The 16,483-nt window shown below is 41.7% G+C and overlaps 1 protein-coding gene and 1 long non-coding RNA gene across 2 annotated transcripts in view; both read left to right on the plus strand.

The window, feature by feature from the left end:
• The window catches only part of LOC134402396 (cytochrome P450 2J6-like), a 95,816-nt gene that overhangs the window by 8,969 nt on the left and 70,364 nt on the right, over positions 1 to 16,483 (plus strand). Inside the window, exon 3 of the mRNA XM_063131824.1 lies at positions 11,795 to 11,944. Within this exon, the coding sequence (XP_062987894.1) occupies positions 11,795 to 11,944 (150 nt within the window). The remainder of the gene's footprint in view (positions 1 to 11,794; positions 11,945 to 16,483) is intronic.
• Positions 2,537 to 3,035, plus strand: LOC134402417 (uncharacterized). Its single transcript, XR_010025708.1, has 3 exons — positions 2,537 to 2,656; positions 2,748 to 2,864; positions 2,954 to 3,035. It is a non-coding gene; the product is annotated as an uncharacterized LOC134402417 (long non-coding RNA).

Below are 16,483 nucleotides of genomic sequence, written 5' to 3' on the forward strand. Positions count from 1 at the left end.
TTCCGCGGTCCGATCCGATCGCCATCTTGAAACATTTCGCCCATAGGATTGCATTGCGGAAAAGAAAGGGGAATAACTGTGTTGTTTTTGAAGCTATCTTTCTGAAAATTCTTGTGCTTAGAGAGTCGTGGATGGGGGTCATTTTGAGCCTACTCTCAGCTCTCTGCGGGGTGCGGTTAGTGTGTAGGAATTTTAAAAAAACCGGCGGGGAAAATACCTTTTCCAAAGGGCTGAGGGGCAGAGTCAACTCCCGGTGATGATCACATGATCCCAAAGTTGGAGGAGGGGATAGGCAAAATGGGTAACTTGGGATTCTGGGAACTTCTCTTTCTTAGTCTGAACGGACTTTTCCCAGTGTTTTTTTAAACAGTAGCCCCACCAAATGCACAAACACAACCTGAAATCATATACTAAGCCAATAATAAGAGAGCACTGCTACCCACCCTAACTTTGGGGAACAACTGAAAAGATGTGGTGCAAGGGGATGAGCTCCCCTAGGGCATGCCATGTGGACGTGCCCTCACTCTCTCCTGTACTTGGAGGGCCATCAGAGCCCTCCAAAGAGAGTAACCCGGTGGAGCAATGCCTATCATGAGTTGAAGTGAGAGTTTTACACCTTAGAGCTCTTGTGGTGGAGCAATGGCTTTCATGAGTTGAACTGACAGCGTTGCTTCTTAAAAGACTGGTTCTTAGACAGGACCAGTTAAATTGGCCGATGATTCCCCCTCCCCTGGGCACGTCCCCATATTGCTGGTAAAAGACAGATATAGCCTTTTTTAAAAAGTTCTACTTGTTGTTTATTCAGCAACACTGCTGCTTTTAATTCCACCCCTCCTTCGTTTATTTATTTATTTATTTATTTATTTATTCCATTTTATATGCATTACTGGCTTATCCTTGGCTCACTTCCTTATGCCCCCAGAAATGTCTGCTGCCTGCCTGCCTTCCCTCCCTCCTCCCCTGCCCGCCTCGCAGGGATGTTGTGTGTGTCTGGCTTTGACTCAGGGGAGAAGTCCTTCCTGCGCTCAATTAGACTTTTGGAAGTTCCAAATCCATTCTTCAAGTGTGGAAGAAGATTCATAGGTTTATCTCTACTCCCCAATTCATGGCATGTTGGGATTTCCTTTGAAATGGCCCCATTGAGATGTCTGCAGGTTTAAGCCCTGCCAAAAAACAGGGGATGATGGGATTGCCTTGTACCTTGGCATGATTGTGGGTCTAGATGGCATCTGGGAGTGTGCTCACTTCCCTTTTTTTATCTGTCCAAATGTCAGAGAACAGTCCATGTCTGCAAATGGGGTGCCCGATTTTCATAAATTCCCCAAAGATCAGGGGATGATGGGACTGCCTTGAGTCTAGGCGTGCGTGTGTATCCCTGGATAAGCTATCATGGTGGTGTGTTTGAGGTTTCTAACGTGCAAATTGACGGAGCTATGGAAAGGGGTGTGAATGGGGTGTTGGGTTTTCATAAATTCCCCAAAAAACAGGGGATGATGGGATTGCCTTGAGTCTGGGCGTGCGTGTGTATCCCTGGATAAGCTATCATGGTGGTGAGTTTGAGGTTTCTAATGTGCAAATTGACGGAGCTATCGAAAGGGGTGTGAATGGGGTGTTGGATTTTCATAAATTCCCCAAAAATCAGGGGATGATGGGACTGCCTTGAGTCTGGGTGTGCGTGTGTATCCCTGGATAAGCTGTCATGGAGGTTTCTAACATGCAAATTGACGGAGCTATCGAAAGGGGTGTGAATGGGGTGTTGGATTTTCATAAATTCCCCAAAAATCAGGGGATGATGGGACTGCCTTGAGTCTGGGCATGCGTGTGTATCCCTGGATAAGCTATCATGGTGGCGAGTTTGAGGTTTCTAATGTGCAAATTGACAGAGCTATCGAAAGGGGTGTGAATAGGGTGCCCGATTTTCATAAGTAGTATATGGCCCTACTTGCTGTCAAATTTATGCAAATGAGCCACGTGACCAAAACAAACACCACGTGACCGGAAGTGACGTCACTAGCTGTCAAAACAAGCAGCACGTGGCCGGAAGTGACGTCACCAGCTGTCAATACAAACAGCACGTGACCGGAAGTGACGTCACCAGCTGTCAAAACAAAACAGTACATGACCGGAACTGACGTCATCAGCTGTCATAACAAAATACCATGTGCCCAGAAATGCTGGCACTACCTGTCAAAAGAAAGGCCACGTGGCCGGAAGTGACGTTTTTTCTGCGGCGACCGGAAATGATGCTTTTTGCAGGCGACCGGTGGAACATGTCCAGGCATGTCTCCCCACAGCCTCTCAGCGGTTGGCTAAGGAATATCACATGGCCTGCCCCGCAACCAATAGGAAGAGTTTTCAGAACCCCTAAAGGATTCACCAGGGTGTGCAGTGCTTTTCAGACTTTCAACCCATTGGGAACAGTTGCTGATTTTAAGCAGGAGACAACATGGAAACCCCCAGCACCCCGATGAGGCCTATAGAGGTGTCTACCCCGCTGGCACCAGAGAGGCCTAAACCCAGAAAGCGTTATCTCAGCACCAGCTCTGACGATGAACAGTTCCCACCAACAAAGACCCCACAGGAGGAAGATGAGGAGATCTCACAAATATGGCAAAGCTTGTTGGACTCTATCTCGATACCAAACTCTATAATGCAGGTAAAACTTTTTTTTTTTCTGGCATCCTATTTATGTGCAAAAACAACTTGTAAGAGTTACAGAAAATTACATTTTCCCCTTAAATTTCCAGGAGCCAGCAGCAGAGGCTGTAACAGCTGAAGAACCTGAGAAGTGCATCAATACTAGCATCCCGCCGTCACCTATTGAGCTTTGGAATATGGCTTCTGCAAGTAACATTCACATTCAGGTGTGTGTGTATGTGTGTGTGTTTTCAGTGTTCTGTCTCAAAAGTTTTCCAAATAGATTTAATGTTAATAGTTTTAAAATATCTTTTAGGCTCCTGAAGCATTGGCAAACAATCAGCCGGCGCATCTCACCCTGAAAAATCTTCTTGGACTGTCGATTGATGAAACACAGCATATTTTACCAAGAAAGCGTCGAGGAGCTATGCGTGGAATTGTCAGAGCAACCATTTATGGCATCTTGAAACACTGCTTAAGCCAGTATCTGTATGAGAGCTGTATCGGTTGTACAATTCAGGCCCCTGGACAGAGCTCTCACGAATGTACAGTATGGACAGAAAATGACATTTCCACAAAACTACGCATTCTTTGTGCAAAACTCTGGTTTCAGCCTGTGTTGCATGTTGTTATCCTCATTGGTTATTCTCTAAATTGTCTTGCTTTGACCTCAGAGAATGTGGACCAGGTCTTAATTCTGACTACAGAGATTAGCAGAGCTATAAATCCTCGAATGTACCTTGAAAAAATTATGAAGACTACCGACCAATCCTTTCTTCAACATGTAGAATGCGTAATCAAAGATCGGCCCTATAAGTCATTTCTTACATCTGTAAATGCTGTTTTTAGAAATTCTGGCTAAATTCCTTCATTGTTAAATTGTTTTGCATCATTGAGAATTAAAAAATAAAGAAAACTTTATTTCTTTATGTAAGCAATAGTTTTATTTTATTTCACACCACAGGTACATAATCCCATCATGGAAGGAACTAAGCCAGGGTGGGGGGTCAGGGAAGGAAATGAACAAGGGCAAATCTAATCACTGTTGCATGGGGCAGAAGGAACTGAGCCATTGTGGAGTCAACACTGGCTTTCACCAGGGGCAAATCTAATCACTGTTGCATGGGGCAGAAGGAACTAAGTCAGGGTGGGGGTCAGGGATGGAAATGAACAAGGGCAAATCTAATCACTGTTGTATGGGGCAGAAGGAACTAAGCCATTGTGGAGTCATATAGGTTTTCACCAGCGGCAAATCTAATCACTGTTGCATGGGGCAGAAGCAACTAAGCCATTGTGGAGTCATATAGGTTTTCACCTAAACACTGTTGTAATGGGGATGGAAGTCTCAGCCAATGACAGTCTTCAAAACTAGAAGGACAACGCCCGGAGCCAAAAAGTATATAAAGAATCAGAGCAATGTAGAAACCATCTTTGCAGCCCATAGGAATCTGAAGTTCTCCGGCATGTAAATGGTGAGTGATTTTTTCTTTTCCTTCAACTCTCTATTTCTAAAGAAATATTTTTCAGCTTATTTATCTTTGCTAAATACAGAGAATAGCAAATCCTAAATGCATGCTTATTTTAATTTTGATTGTGGTGTAGAAACTCTATCTTTTCAATTGAGGGAGCATGATAAAAAATAGCCCAAGCATATGGCCGTGTGTATGAGAAGGTAGTTACTTTTACTTAAATATAAGGCGTTTTACATTTTAACTATGAACCCTTTAAATTGGAGCTAGGGTAAAATGCTTGTGCCTTGGGTAAGTGGCCACTACTGTAACAATAATAAAAAGTCCCACACTTATGGCTTAAGGTATTTTAATTCATAGACACAGCTGAAATTTCTATACAGGAAAAAACAGCCATTTCAGAGCGTAACATTTAAGAAAAAAAGACAGACATTTTTCTCCCAGACGGTAGGACGGTTTCTCGGCCTTAGCCACATTGAATAATCCATTTTCCTGTGGCAAAGAGAGTAAAACAGTTTCAGTTAGGATATACAGTACTAATATAGTTTGCCTTTTACCCAATTTCTTCAAAGGAGTCATACCCAGCCGCCATTTTCATTGATCCACTGTGCCTTGGTGTTGTGGATATATTCCGCCATGAACTCTACCATCTGTCTTGTGTTTTCATGAGTCATAAGAATCCCACATGCTTGTAGTTTCTTTAAAAGAGCAAACCCAAACAGAATAATTGATAATAAACGTCCAAAATTAATTTTTCCATCAGAAAATTCTTCTTTCATCACAAGATTGAAAATTCTACAGCCGTCCTCCATAGAACGCAGTTCAAGTGTATCCATAAGCGTCAACAGCTCCTTGTTAGCAAAATCGTGATACATAGAGGTAAGTTTCTGTAAAATCAGAGTTGTTCTGTATTGTGCTGTTTTAGGTGATGGTTGTCCAGAAGTACAGTTCAAATAGTTTACAAAGAGTTTGTAAACATAATCAAATGATACAGGATCCATTGGCCTTTGAAGCATAGTAAAAAAAAAGGTCCGACGCTCTTTTGTGTTGTATCTGGTCATATGTGGGCTAGCCCCAACATGTCCTTGAGGAATACCTGAGGAATACCTGTTGTGTATTCAAACTACTTGTGTTTTACAGAGGGTGTTTGTGAAATGTCGCAACAAAAGAAAATCGCTCAACCAGGGAGCCAGAGCCCCATACATGAACCTACCCATACTGAAAATCAGGGTAAAGACAAATATGATTGTTATTTCATTTTTATTTTGGGGGTAGTGTTATCTTGTCATGAAAATATTGTGCAAATGTTGAATGTTTATTTTTTTCAGAACAATCAGATGACCACGCAACCAATGAGAATCTCAAACCTCAAGATTCAAAGACTGAGACAACACATGAGGGGCCCCAAGCATCAAAGGACGACAGACCTGGAGGCCACGGTAAAGCCAAACGAAAACTCAAACACCTCACGGGGAACACTTTAAAGCCGTTTAAAAAACGGAAAGTGGGCACTTCTGCTTCTGATAATTTAGATGACGTGCTTGAAAAGTACAAGCAATGTGCTGAGGAGGCTATGTCAGCTTTGAGTGCCAGCTTACTGAGACCCCATACGTCAACAAAATATTTGGAAGCAGCCCAGGCTAAAATTTCTTTTTCTTTTTTTTTTATTAAATTTTTTATTTTTATTTTTCTTCAACAACAACAACAAAAAGAACATAATACCTAAACATAAAATACCCTTTATATCATATATTCAAGCTTAATCTATTAAACATATTCATACTCAACATAACAGTGCACCCCCCACCTCGGGATCTCATTCCTGTTTCCAAAAACTCATAGTTTCTTCTGTTGGTGGTTTCCCGCTTCCCTTAGAAAACACAAACTCTAGGAACTTTGTCCAGATTCCCTCAAAATCATTCGTTTTTACTATACCTCTTTTCATTTTAATCTTGCATGTCAATTTATCATTTATAGCAATGTCCCACACTTCTTTATACCATTCTTCAATACAATAATCTCCTTGAGTCTTCCAGTTCCTAGCTACGATTAACCTTGCAGCCGTCAGCAAATTCGTTATCAGTTCCTTAGTTTCTTTACTACATTTAAGATCTTCTTGCAGTGAGAGTAATGCAATCCTTGGTGTGTCCTCTATTTTAATTCCAACAATCTGCTCAATCTCGAAGAACACCATCTTCCACAACTTTTGCACATATTTACAATCCCACCACATATGTAAATACGTTCCTTTTTCACCACAACCCCTCCAACAATCTGCTGAATGCTGATTATTAATCTTATCTAATCTAACCAGAGTTAAATACCACCTCCATAAAATTTTATAATAATTCTCCTTTATTCTTACTGACGTATTTCTCAACACTCTCTGTCTCCATAGTCCATCCCAACTCTGCTGTCCTATCTGTATCTTCAAATCAGTCTCCCAAACCACTTTTCCTACACTCTTCAACAATCCTTTCTCAGCTAATATATTATATAATTGACTCATTAACCCTTTTGTCCCTATATTTTTGTCCCTTATCGATTTCTTTTTTTCCTATTAGTTTCTCGAACTTCGTCATCTCTCCACACTCTCCATTTTCTCTTACCCAATTTTTAGTCCATTGTTCCAATTGCCCATAGTTTAACCACGTTAATTTTATATGTTTTAAAACCTCCTCCAACCTCTCTCTTGTATTCATCTCTCTTAGCCATTCTCTTAGTTTAATTTTATTTTTCTCTATTAAAACTTTACTTAATCTGTTCTTTAAATCTTCAGGAAAATTCTTTAACATTATCACTGGTGTTAAGGAGGAGCTGCTTGAAAGCAGTTCCTTTTTATATTTGTTCCAGAGTTCCCAGTGGAACTTCAAAAACTGATTATCTAAATCATTAACCCATTTTCCTTTCCCTCTTTCCTTAAAGAATACATTATGCAATTTTAATTCTATATTACTTGTTGATTTTTTCTCCGTCCAATCTAAATCACCTACACCTAAAATTGCTTCAACAATATGTCTTAACCTATTTGCTACATAATAAGAATTAATATTTGGGAGTCCCAATCCTCCCTTTCTTTGGCTTAAATACCATTTACTTTTATTAATCCTTGATTTCTTCTCTGCATTACAATAATTATTTATAAGATTCTGCCAACTTTTTAACTCTAAGGCTGAAACCAGAGTTTTGCACAAAGAATGCGTAGTTTTGTGGAAATGTCATTTTGTTTGCCAATGCTTCAGGAGCCTAAAAAATATTTTAAAACTATTAACATTAAATCTATTTGGAAAACATTTTAGACAGAACACTGAAAACACACACACCTGAATGTGAATGTTACTTGCAGAAGCCATATTCCAAAGCTCAATAGGTGACGGTGGGGTGCTAATACTGATGCACTTCCGGTCACGTGGTGTTACAGCCTCTGCTGCTGGTTCCTGGAAATTTAAGGGGAAAATGTAATTTTCTGTAACTCTTACAAGTTGTTTTTGCACATAAATAGGATGCCAGGAAAAAAAGTTTTACCTGCATTATAGAGTTTGGTATCAAGATAGATTCCAACAAGCTTTGCCATATTTGTGAGATCTCATCATCTTCCTCCTGTGGGGTCTTTGTTGGTGGGAACTGTTCATCGTCCGAGCTGGTGCTGAGATAACGCTTTCTGGGGTTAGGCCTGTCTGGTGCCAGTGGGGTAGATTTATTTATTTAAGGATTTATAGGCCTCATCGGGGTGCTGGGGGTTTCCATGTTGTCTCCTGCTTAAAATCAGCAACTGTTCCCGACGGCTTGAAAGTCTGAAAAGCACTGCACACCCTGGTGAATCCTTTAGGGGTTCTGAAAACTCTTCCTATTGGTTGCGGGGCAGGCCATGTGATATTCCTTAGCCAACCGCTGAGAGGCTGTGGGGAGACATGCCTGGACATGTTCCACCGGTCGCCTGCAAAAAGCATCATTTCCGGTCGCCGCAGAAAAAACGTCACTTCCGGCCACGTGGCCTTTCTTTTGACAGGTAGTGCCAGCATTTCTGGGCACATGGTGTTTTGTTATGACAGCTGATGACGTCAATTCCGGTCATGTGCTGTTTTGTTTTGACAGCTGGTGACGTCACTTCCGGTCACGTGCTGTTTGTATTGACAGCTGGTGACGTCACTTCCGGTCACGTGCTGCTTGGTTTGACAGCTAGTGACGTCACTTCCGGTCACGTGGTGTTTGTTTTGGTCACGTGACCAAAACAAAGCCACATGGCTCATTTGCATAAATTTGACAGCAAGTAGGGCCATATACTACTTTCATAAATTCCCCAAAAATCAGGGGATGATGGGATTGCCTTGAGTCTTGGTGTGTGTGTGTATACCTCCATGAGGTATCATGGTGCCAAACTTGAGGTTTCTAACTTTCACAGAAAAAAGTTGTATACTTTTTTAGCTTAATGCAAGCCTATGGTGGGGGGGAAAAAACGGAGCTCTGATCCAGATCCGGAGCTCCGCAGTGGAGCGGAGCGGACATGGGTGGAGCGGGGGCGGAGCGAAGCAGCCCGATCCACAAATCACGGATCTGGAAGAGAAGTGGAGCGGGGGGTCCATGCACACCCCTAGTAAACGTAGTATTCCAACTTAAAGAAGTAAATGAAGAAATAGATTATTAAGCTGTGTGAAGCAGACTTTTAGTAATCCAAGGCCTCATTAAGGGAGGCTGCTGCAGGCAAGGCAGTGAATAGCCTCACCAAGTTTACAACAGGCAGCTGCTTGGCTTGTTCGGTTTGTTTAATTCTGGTGGACCCCTCCAAACAAGAATACAAAGGGTCGGAGGAGAATACATTAGCGTAATGCATGGGACAGCAGAGGAATATAGTCTTGCCTTGTACTGATAGAATACATTAGAAAAATGCATGGAACAGCAGAGGAATATAGTCTTGCCTGTACTTAGCCACCCCAGACTTCCCTGGACCTGAGGAACCCATTTGGGTAATTTGGAGTCATCTGTGAACTACACAAGAACCTGCTGACAGAAGGAGTCCTGACTCTGGGGAGTGGCGACGTCTATTTCTATTTAGTTTTTATTTGGATTTATGAAGACTTTTGCTTTGTTTTGGACAAAAGACATTCCCCCCTCCTTTTGGTCTCTAGTTGTTTAAAAGTATAACTGCATTTGTGAATCAATTTGATCTATCCAGTTCTGTCTAACTTATAGCCTGGTTTAATGGTCTTCACTAGACAGGGATATAAGAAACAGGGTATCCCCCTAAGCCTTGGGAATTCATCAGGCAAAAAGAAAAGGGGACAAAAGAAAATTACCAGCTTCTTCCCCCCTAAAGAAGGAGGGGTAGATAATGTGGTTATACCCCTGTCACCCCCTGAGCCTAGCTTAGACTGGTCTATTGACCACAGATGTGTCACGTATGCAATGGGCTCAGAAGAGTGCTCTACTAATTTGGCAATGGAGATGGAGGCTGCAGAAAATGCATCTGCAGCCAGTAGGGCAAAACAGGTGGAGGGAGGGAAGGTACTGGATGAATTTATGCTAATGCAGATAGATGAGATGGCACAGCATCATACTCAACTAGAGAATGACCTTCCCTTAAATGCAACCGATCACAGTGAGGAGAAGGATAGTAACTCACTGTTTCAATGGGTTAAGGATATCCTAGAAGAAATGAAGCTGATAAAAGCTTTTTTATATAAATCCCATGAGCTGCTAACAATATTAATTGAGTTAAATAAGATATCCAAAATCACAAGCAAACAAACTGATTTAGATATTATAACCCCCTCGGATGGTCTCTCTGGTGAAATAAACTCTTTAAATGAGAAAATAAAGAGTTACTCTGAAAAGGGAAAAAAAACACATTGGAGGGAAAATAAGAATAAACCATTAAACAAACAAACAAAAAGAGCAAAAATATTAAGAATCTCAAAAAAGCCAAAAAAGCAGCAAATAAGATGAACTATAACAACTTATTTAAACAGCTAGAAGAGAAGCCTAGACATAATAAAAAAAAATCCAGTTGCTTTTAAAGCATCAATTTTAAGGAGGAAGTTTTCTAATGATGATGATCAGGTTTTAAGTTGCAACTGAATAGAGTCTACTGAACGATGCTTTTGGATGATTTTAGTCTTGTAATGTAATCTTATATATTTGTAATATATTTGATTATTCTGTTTTATTTGATTATATATATGTTTGCAATGGCTTCGGCTACACAAATAAACTTTCTTTACTACTACCTGAAATAGTTGTGATGAAGGTTCTCAAGGGCAAGTCTTTCTGGTTTGAAAGGTATACCTGGAAGAGCCACTGTCAGCAGGTGGAGGGACCATTTGGCAGGAGGGATGGTTTGGGCACCTGGGACATCCTTCTCTTCCTCCTCCTTCCTTGCTAGCACCACTGCCACTGCAAGAGCATGGATGGGAAGAGGAAACTGAAGTGCCCTCGCACCTTCCCCTGAGAGCTGCCCTGTCCCCTAACTGAGCTGCCAATATACACATAAGGGAACTCAGTTACTTCTGCAATAGACAACTTGTACAAATGATGCCCTTAAGACAGTGATATATGCAATGTTAAAAGGAGTCTTTATGCTTTTAATGCTGCATACATAAGCTACGTGGGGATTACGGAAGTAATTGAGCTTGCACTGTTTGCATATTGGCATTTTGGTTAAGGGATGGACATGTTTCCTGGGCACTTGCCGGGTTTCTCCTCAGCTCACGTGGGCAGGCAGTAAAGATGGCTCAATTGGTGCCCACCACAACCAGACAGACGTGGCTCCATCTATCCCTAGTTTGAAGAGAGATCAAGGAAGCAGAGCTCAGAACTGGGAAAAGACAGAAGACTTCTAGTTTGAGAGGACCTTGCTGGCAAAAAGTCTTCAAGCCAGAGATGGTGTCTGAGGAGAGCAGGAGGGTGTGAGATTATGGTGGAGCTTCAAGCAGGCAACATAACCCAGCACCAGAAGGATTGATGCAGAGGTCTGACCAGAGGAGATTTCAAGGAAAGGAATCACCTTAGAAGACAGAAGAAGCAGGAAGAGGAAGAGGAAGACTGCTGTACAGCCTTGATTTCTGGCTGTGTGTGATTGGGTAGGGTGGGGTTCAGGGGAGAAACCTGAGTGCTCATTAGCCTGGGGAAGACTCTCTTACATATTATAAAAAATAACCAAGCCTATTTTAAACAATCTCAGCCTATTATTCATAAATTATTCATTATTCATACCCCTGTGTAAATCATTCCTTTAATTTGTATAATAATCTTCTTAATTTTTAAAATGTCTCTCTAGTTGTAAGTATCAATCACATGCCTACACCATAGAAACTGGGAAGCTGAATTTGTATAAGCAAAAGAGTTTTAGCATTAGTTGAACATTTTATAAGCACCATTCCTTTACTGTGAGATTTACTATGGAGCTTTATTAAAACTGTGGCAGGGAGGTCCATAGATGCAAGTCTCAAAGTTTTGGAATGGATACACAAGTTGTTCTTCAGCAGAAGCAGGCAGTGTTGTCAGTGGTATCAGTAACTGTACTGGATGGATTCTGCCTCAGCTATACAGTTCTTAGTTCCTAAAAGAATGGGCAGCGTTTGGATGTACGGGCCTGATCTCCAGCAGATGTTGACTTTTCTAGGCTGGCAACCTCACGATTTTAACATGCAGTTTGTGAGTAACAATTTCTCATTGTTTCTTGATGGCTTCAGGTCTTATACTATCGAAAGGTCACACCTGGAAGCAGCAGAGACGGTTTTCTGTAGTGACTCTGCGGAAGCTGGGACTGGGGAAGAAAGGCATGGAGCACCAAATACAAGAGGAGGCCCAGCAGCTGGTGGAGACTTTTGCACGTGCAAAGGGTATGTAATGCTAGGAAATGATGCCGACATGTGTCCCAAGGTGCAGAAATCTTTTTGTGCTCTGTATACTGGAATGCAATTTCACACACGTTACTTGCTTTCTAATGCAAAAATACATTGCCAAAAATCCCAATTGCCTCCTATGCACCACCATGAAATCCCACTCTGGGTATTAATAGGAGAGAGTGGATTAATATCAATATACCTCCATTTTCAGGACAGCCACTTGACCCTTCTTTGCCCATCACCAATGCAGTCTCCAACGTGATTTGTGCTGTGACATTTGGACACCGATTTTCTCTTGAAGATGAACAATTCCAGAAACTAGTTGAAGCTGTTGATGTTGGCTTAAAATTTGTATTCAGCATCTTTCATATTGTGAGTAGGCTTTTTCTTTCTTACTGACTTAGGCCTCAGCTAGTCCTACCGTGTCTAGCATGATGGAGAGGTGAGAATCTCATGCTATTTTTAGGGCTGTGATCTGCTTGTCTTCAGTTTGGAGAAGCAACAGTGAACCGAGGTGATCCACCTCCGATACAGGCAGAGGAGAAGCGAATCAGGGGGGCTAGCGGAGCATGGCGAAGAGAAGCGACCACAAGCGAATCGCTCCTCTTTTCGCGGAGCTATCATGTCTAGAGTGATGGAGGGGTGAGAATCTCATGCTATTTTTATCGTGACATCTCCCCCTCTGTTTACACGTGGCGTACGATGGCCTCCAACGAACAGAATATCGCGCCCGCCATTTTTTTTTTTAAAGAAGCAAAAGAAGCGCACGAGTGTTGTAATGTTGGAGGTTGGTCTGAACTGATTCAGCTTTCATTATGGGTTCACTGAACCTCTCCTCCCTGGTTTGCCTGTGGCATCCCATTGTGCAGAGGGTGAGCTGGGATACAAGGGAGGGAAACCCAATTCAAATGGCGGAAGCAGATCACCTTTGCAGCAGCATCACTGTTGGTGGTGCCTGTGTGATGACCACCCTTCACTGGGTTTACTCTGGATCACTCTTCTTCTTTCTGGAATCCAAAGGACCCAGCTCAGGTGCTTTTGCCAAGGGTTTGGGATGCTAAAGTCGTCCCTGTGGCATGCCTTCTTCTGCTTAGGCCCCACAGCTATACAGATCCACACTCTCGCCCCAAACTTCTTCCTTCCGATGCCACCATCGATCGACCAGTACCCTTTCCCAGGTACTCTAATGACCACACCAGGTGAAGATGAATGTAATTTATTAGCAAGAAGTTAATGCAAGTTCAAAAGCTTAATGGTTTCTCTCAGTTCACAAGCATATGGTTTCAAAGTACAATGCATAATGGTTTCAGAGGGTAATTTCACTTCAGTGTTTCAAATGTAGCTTTCTAACTACTCCTACCTACTCTTCCCCTTCTAAACTACACTATTCTCCTTCCCCACACTAATCCACCAAAACAACAAAACATGAAGACTCTTCCTATCTCTCTTCCAAATCTCTCTCTCATCAATATCTCATCTCATACCTTCTTTCCTGTCAGCTGCAGCATATATACCACACAGTATTCTGACTCCTCCCCTTCTCTCACACCAATCCAGATGCTCCACTCAAACATCCAATCAGCACTCTCCTTCCATGCAGCACTCACTCACTCACCCTCTATGGCTTCATACTTACCATTCTGCTACAAACACACAGTGGGTACCTTCTTTAAACTCTGCAAACCTTAATAAACTTTTATATTACTCTTAACAACGTAACCTTATGTAGCAGAACATCACATCAGCAGCAGCATCGTTGTTGTTGGTGCCTGCATTTGGAGTTATGTTCTCTGGCAAACAAAAAGAGAATAAAGAGGGTTTCTCTGTTCAGACGACATCCTAAGCCATAGTGGTTAAGCATTCTGCCCTAAACATTATGACTTAACATGTCATGTGAGCCATGACTTAGTGTGTCATGTGAACCATTCTTACCATGGTGGCTACATAACTTTGGTTCAAACACACTCACTAACCCTTTTCTGCAAAAGTGTTAGCTGCTAAGGTAAGCAGCCCCCTCCCCTATACATATCAGTGAACCCTTTCACTTCTCTACCCCAAAATATTCCAGAGGATGATACTGAAGTGCTAATCCAAAGGGGTTGGCTTGTGTTACCCAGCCTCCTCCTTGATGATGTCAGGATTGTGCTTATTTTCCTTCTAGTTGTATGAAATGTTCCCATGGATCATGAAGCATCTTCCAGGACCTCACAAAAAAGCCATTGCCGCCTTTGAATCGGTGCTTTCATTTGCAAGGGAGGAGACAGAGAAGCACAAGGAGCAACAGTCCTTTCATGAGCCACGGGATTTCATAGATTTCTATCTACTTGAGATGTGGAAAGTAAGTCTATACTGTACTTGAAAACTAGTTATCCAAGTTAACTTTATGTTTCCTCCTTTGAATATGACTCGTGTAAAGTATCATTCCATTTCCTGCTCTGGCTGGATAGCAATATCTCATGAGTCACCAGTAATTTCTTCTATGCTTCAGATAATCTTTTCATTCAGTTGCCCTCCCGAAAGTCACTCATTTCAAAATCAGGTACTAGTATGAGTTATAATCCAAACACGAGAGCATCCACTGAAATATCTATAAGGGAAAAAAGGCAGATATTGTCATAACTCCCAAGATGATAGGGTTGCTGTTGCTGGGTGGAGACCTTTGCACAAAGACTTTGCTTCTATACTTAAAAAAAATAACTCTGGATTATGGCCCATTTCACACAAAAATACACATTGAGAAAACCTAAAAAGATCAATCTGTTTAACCCTCCTGATTGTGCGAAGTGATTTCTTGATTATATTTTAATTCCACATTACTCCATGAAACTTATGTATGTGCTCATAGTTTCCACTTATTCATTTTATTATTTTTATTTATGCATTATATTATTATAATTTTATGTGTATCCCACATTAATTCAAACAGTATAGAAGAATAATTTCCACTGCAAAAAAAATGTATTAAATAATTAACAAATACATGCCAGTAAAAAAAAAAAATGCTATAAAATAAATCTTTATGCAGCTTTAGGCAAGTATAGCCCTCAAATGCTTTGATAAAAAGCAACATTTAATGCTGAAATAAAAGCAGTGTTTGTACCAGTTGAGTCTACAATGGGAGGGCATTCCACAACCCAGATGCCACAACAGAGAAGACCCTCTCCCATAACCCACCATGATGGATGCCTCACACTGCTGGGATAGAGAGGAAGGCTCCTCCGATGGATCTCAAATCTCCAGCTGGCCCTTCATGTGGAGTAGGCTGTGTCACTGGCTTAAGATCACCCTTGCATCCACTGAATTTCATGGTTCTTCAGGAATTTGAACCCATCACTGAACTATCTGTATCTAACTATTTAGCCATTACGTCACAATGGTTTTGCTGTATACATGGGAATGTGTGAAAGAGCATTTAATCCAGATCAGCTGATCATGAAAGTAATCCGTAATATCACAGCAGAGCTCAAGCACTGCCACAGATACTCTGGCATGCCTAAATACCGATGAGATTATTGCTGCCTCCTGTTAGAAAGGCAGCTAGTACAAAAAAGTCAAAACAGAACAAGTGTTTACAGTCCCACATGCATACAAAGGCTAAACAAAAAAGGAGAGCATTGCTTTCTTTAATCAAGGAAAGAAAACAGTTTTACTAAGAAGTATTGCTTGCTTGGGGGTTGCGAAACTTGGGGGGTATTCCATATACAATAAGACTGTGCACCCTCCCCGAAGTGCTTTGGATCGATTTGACCGTCCCCAATCCACGCCAGAACTGGATCCGGAGTGAGATCTGGAGGGGTGAATCGAGATTTGGACCCCGTTTTGACCTCCTTCCTCACTTACTTTCCTCCGCAGCAGACGGCGGAGGCAGGTAAGTGGGGAAGGGGGGACAAAATTGGGGCCAAATAGGTCCCGCTCCCCCTTGTTGGTAGCAAAGTTTCTCCCTGGCTAGAGAGAACACAGCTGGAATATTTTACGTGCACAGTGGCAGCCACAGAGAAATTATAGACAGATCACAGCAGACAGCATTTCTTCAATAACGATTTACTGAGGCATAAGATTTAGGTTACTCAAAGTTATATACAGCATTCCATTTCCATACTCACAGTACCACGGACATCAATTTACACAGGAAATAAGATTATTAAAGTAGACACTTCTGTACAGGACTTATACACAATACATTATCTTTCTACACAATTTAGCCCTAATTGGCAATCAGACCACTCCTATGAAGGCTCTGATTGTTAACCTTGACATTTCAGTTGGCTGATGAAACGTCCTGTAAATCTTACATCAGGAGGGTGAGTCTAAAACTGTGGACAATGGAAATCCAATCCCGGACACCCCTTCTTTTACATTAGGCCAACAGTTTTAGCATTTGTACAATCATTGCATTATTCAGACATTTCTCTTTCCTTGAAACCTAAAGTTTCACACAGCTCTGAATGTCTCACCATTCCCAAAGGCTTTGTGAATAAGTCTGCCACGTTCTTCTTTGTATCACAATAAATCAACTTGATAGATTTATTGTTT

Source organism: Elgaria multicarinata, chromosome 8 (genome assembly GCF_023053635.1).
Source record: "Elgaria multicarinata webbii isolate HBS135686 ecotype San Diego chromosome 8, rElgMul1.1.pri, whole genome shotgun sequence".
In the NCBI taxonomy this organism is placed as follows: domain Eukaryota; kingdom Metazoa; phylum Chordata; class Lepidosauria; order Squamata; family Anguidae; genus Elgaria; species Elgaria multicarinata.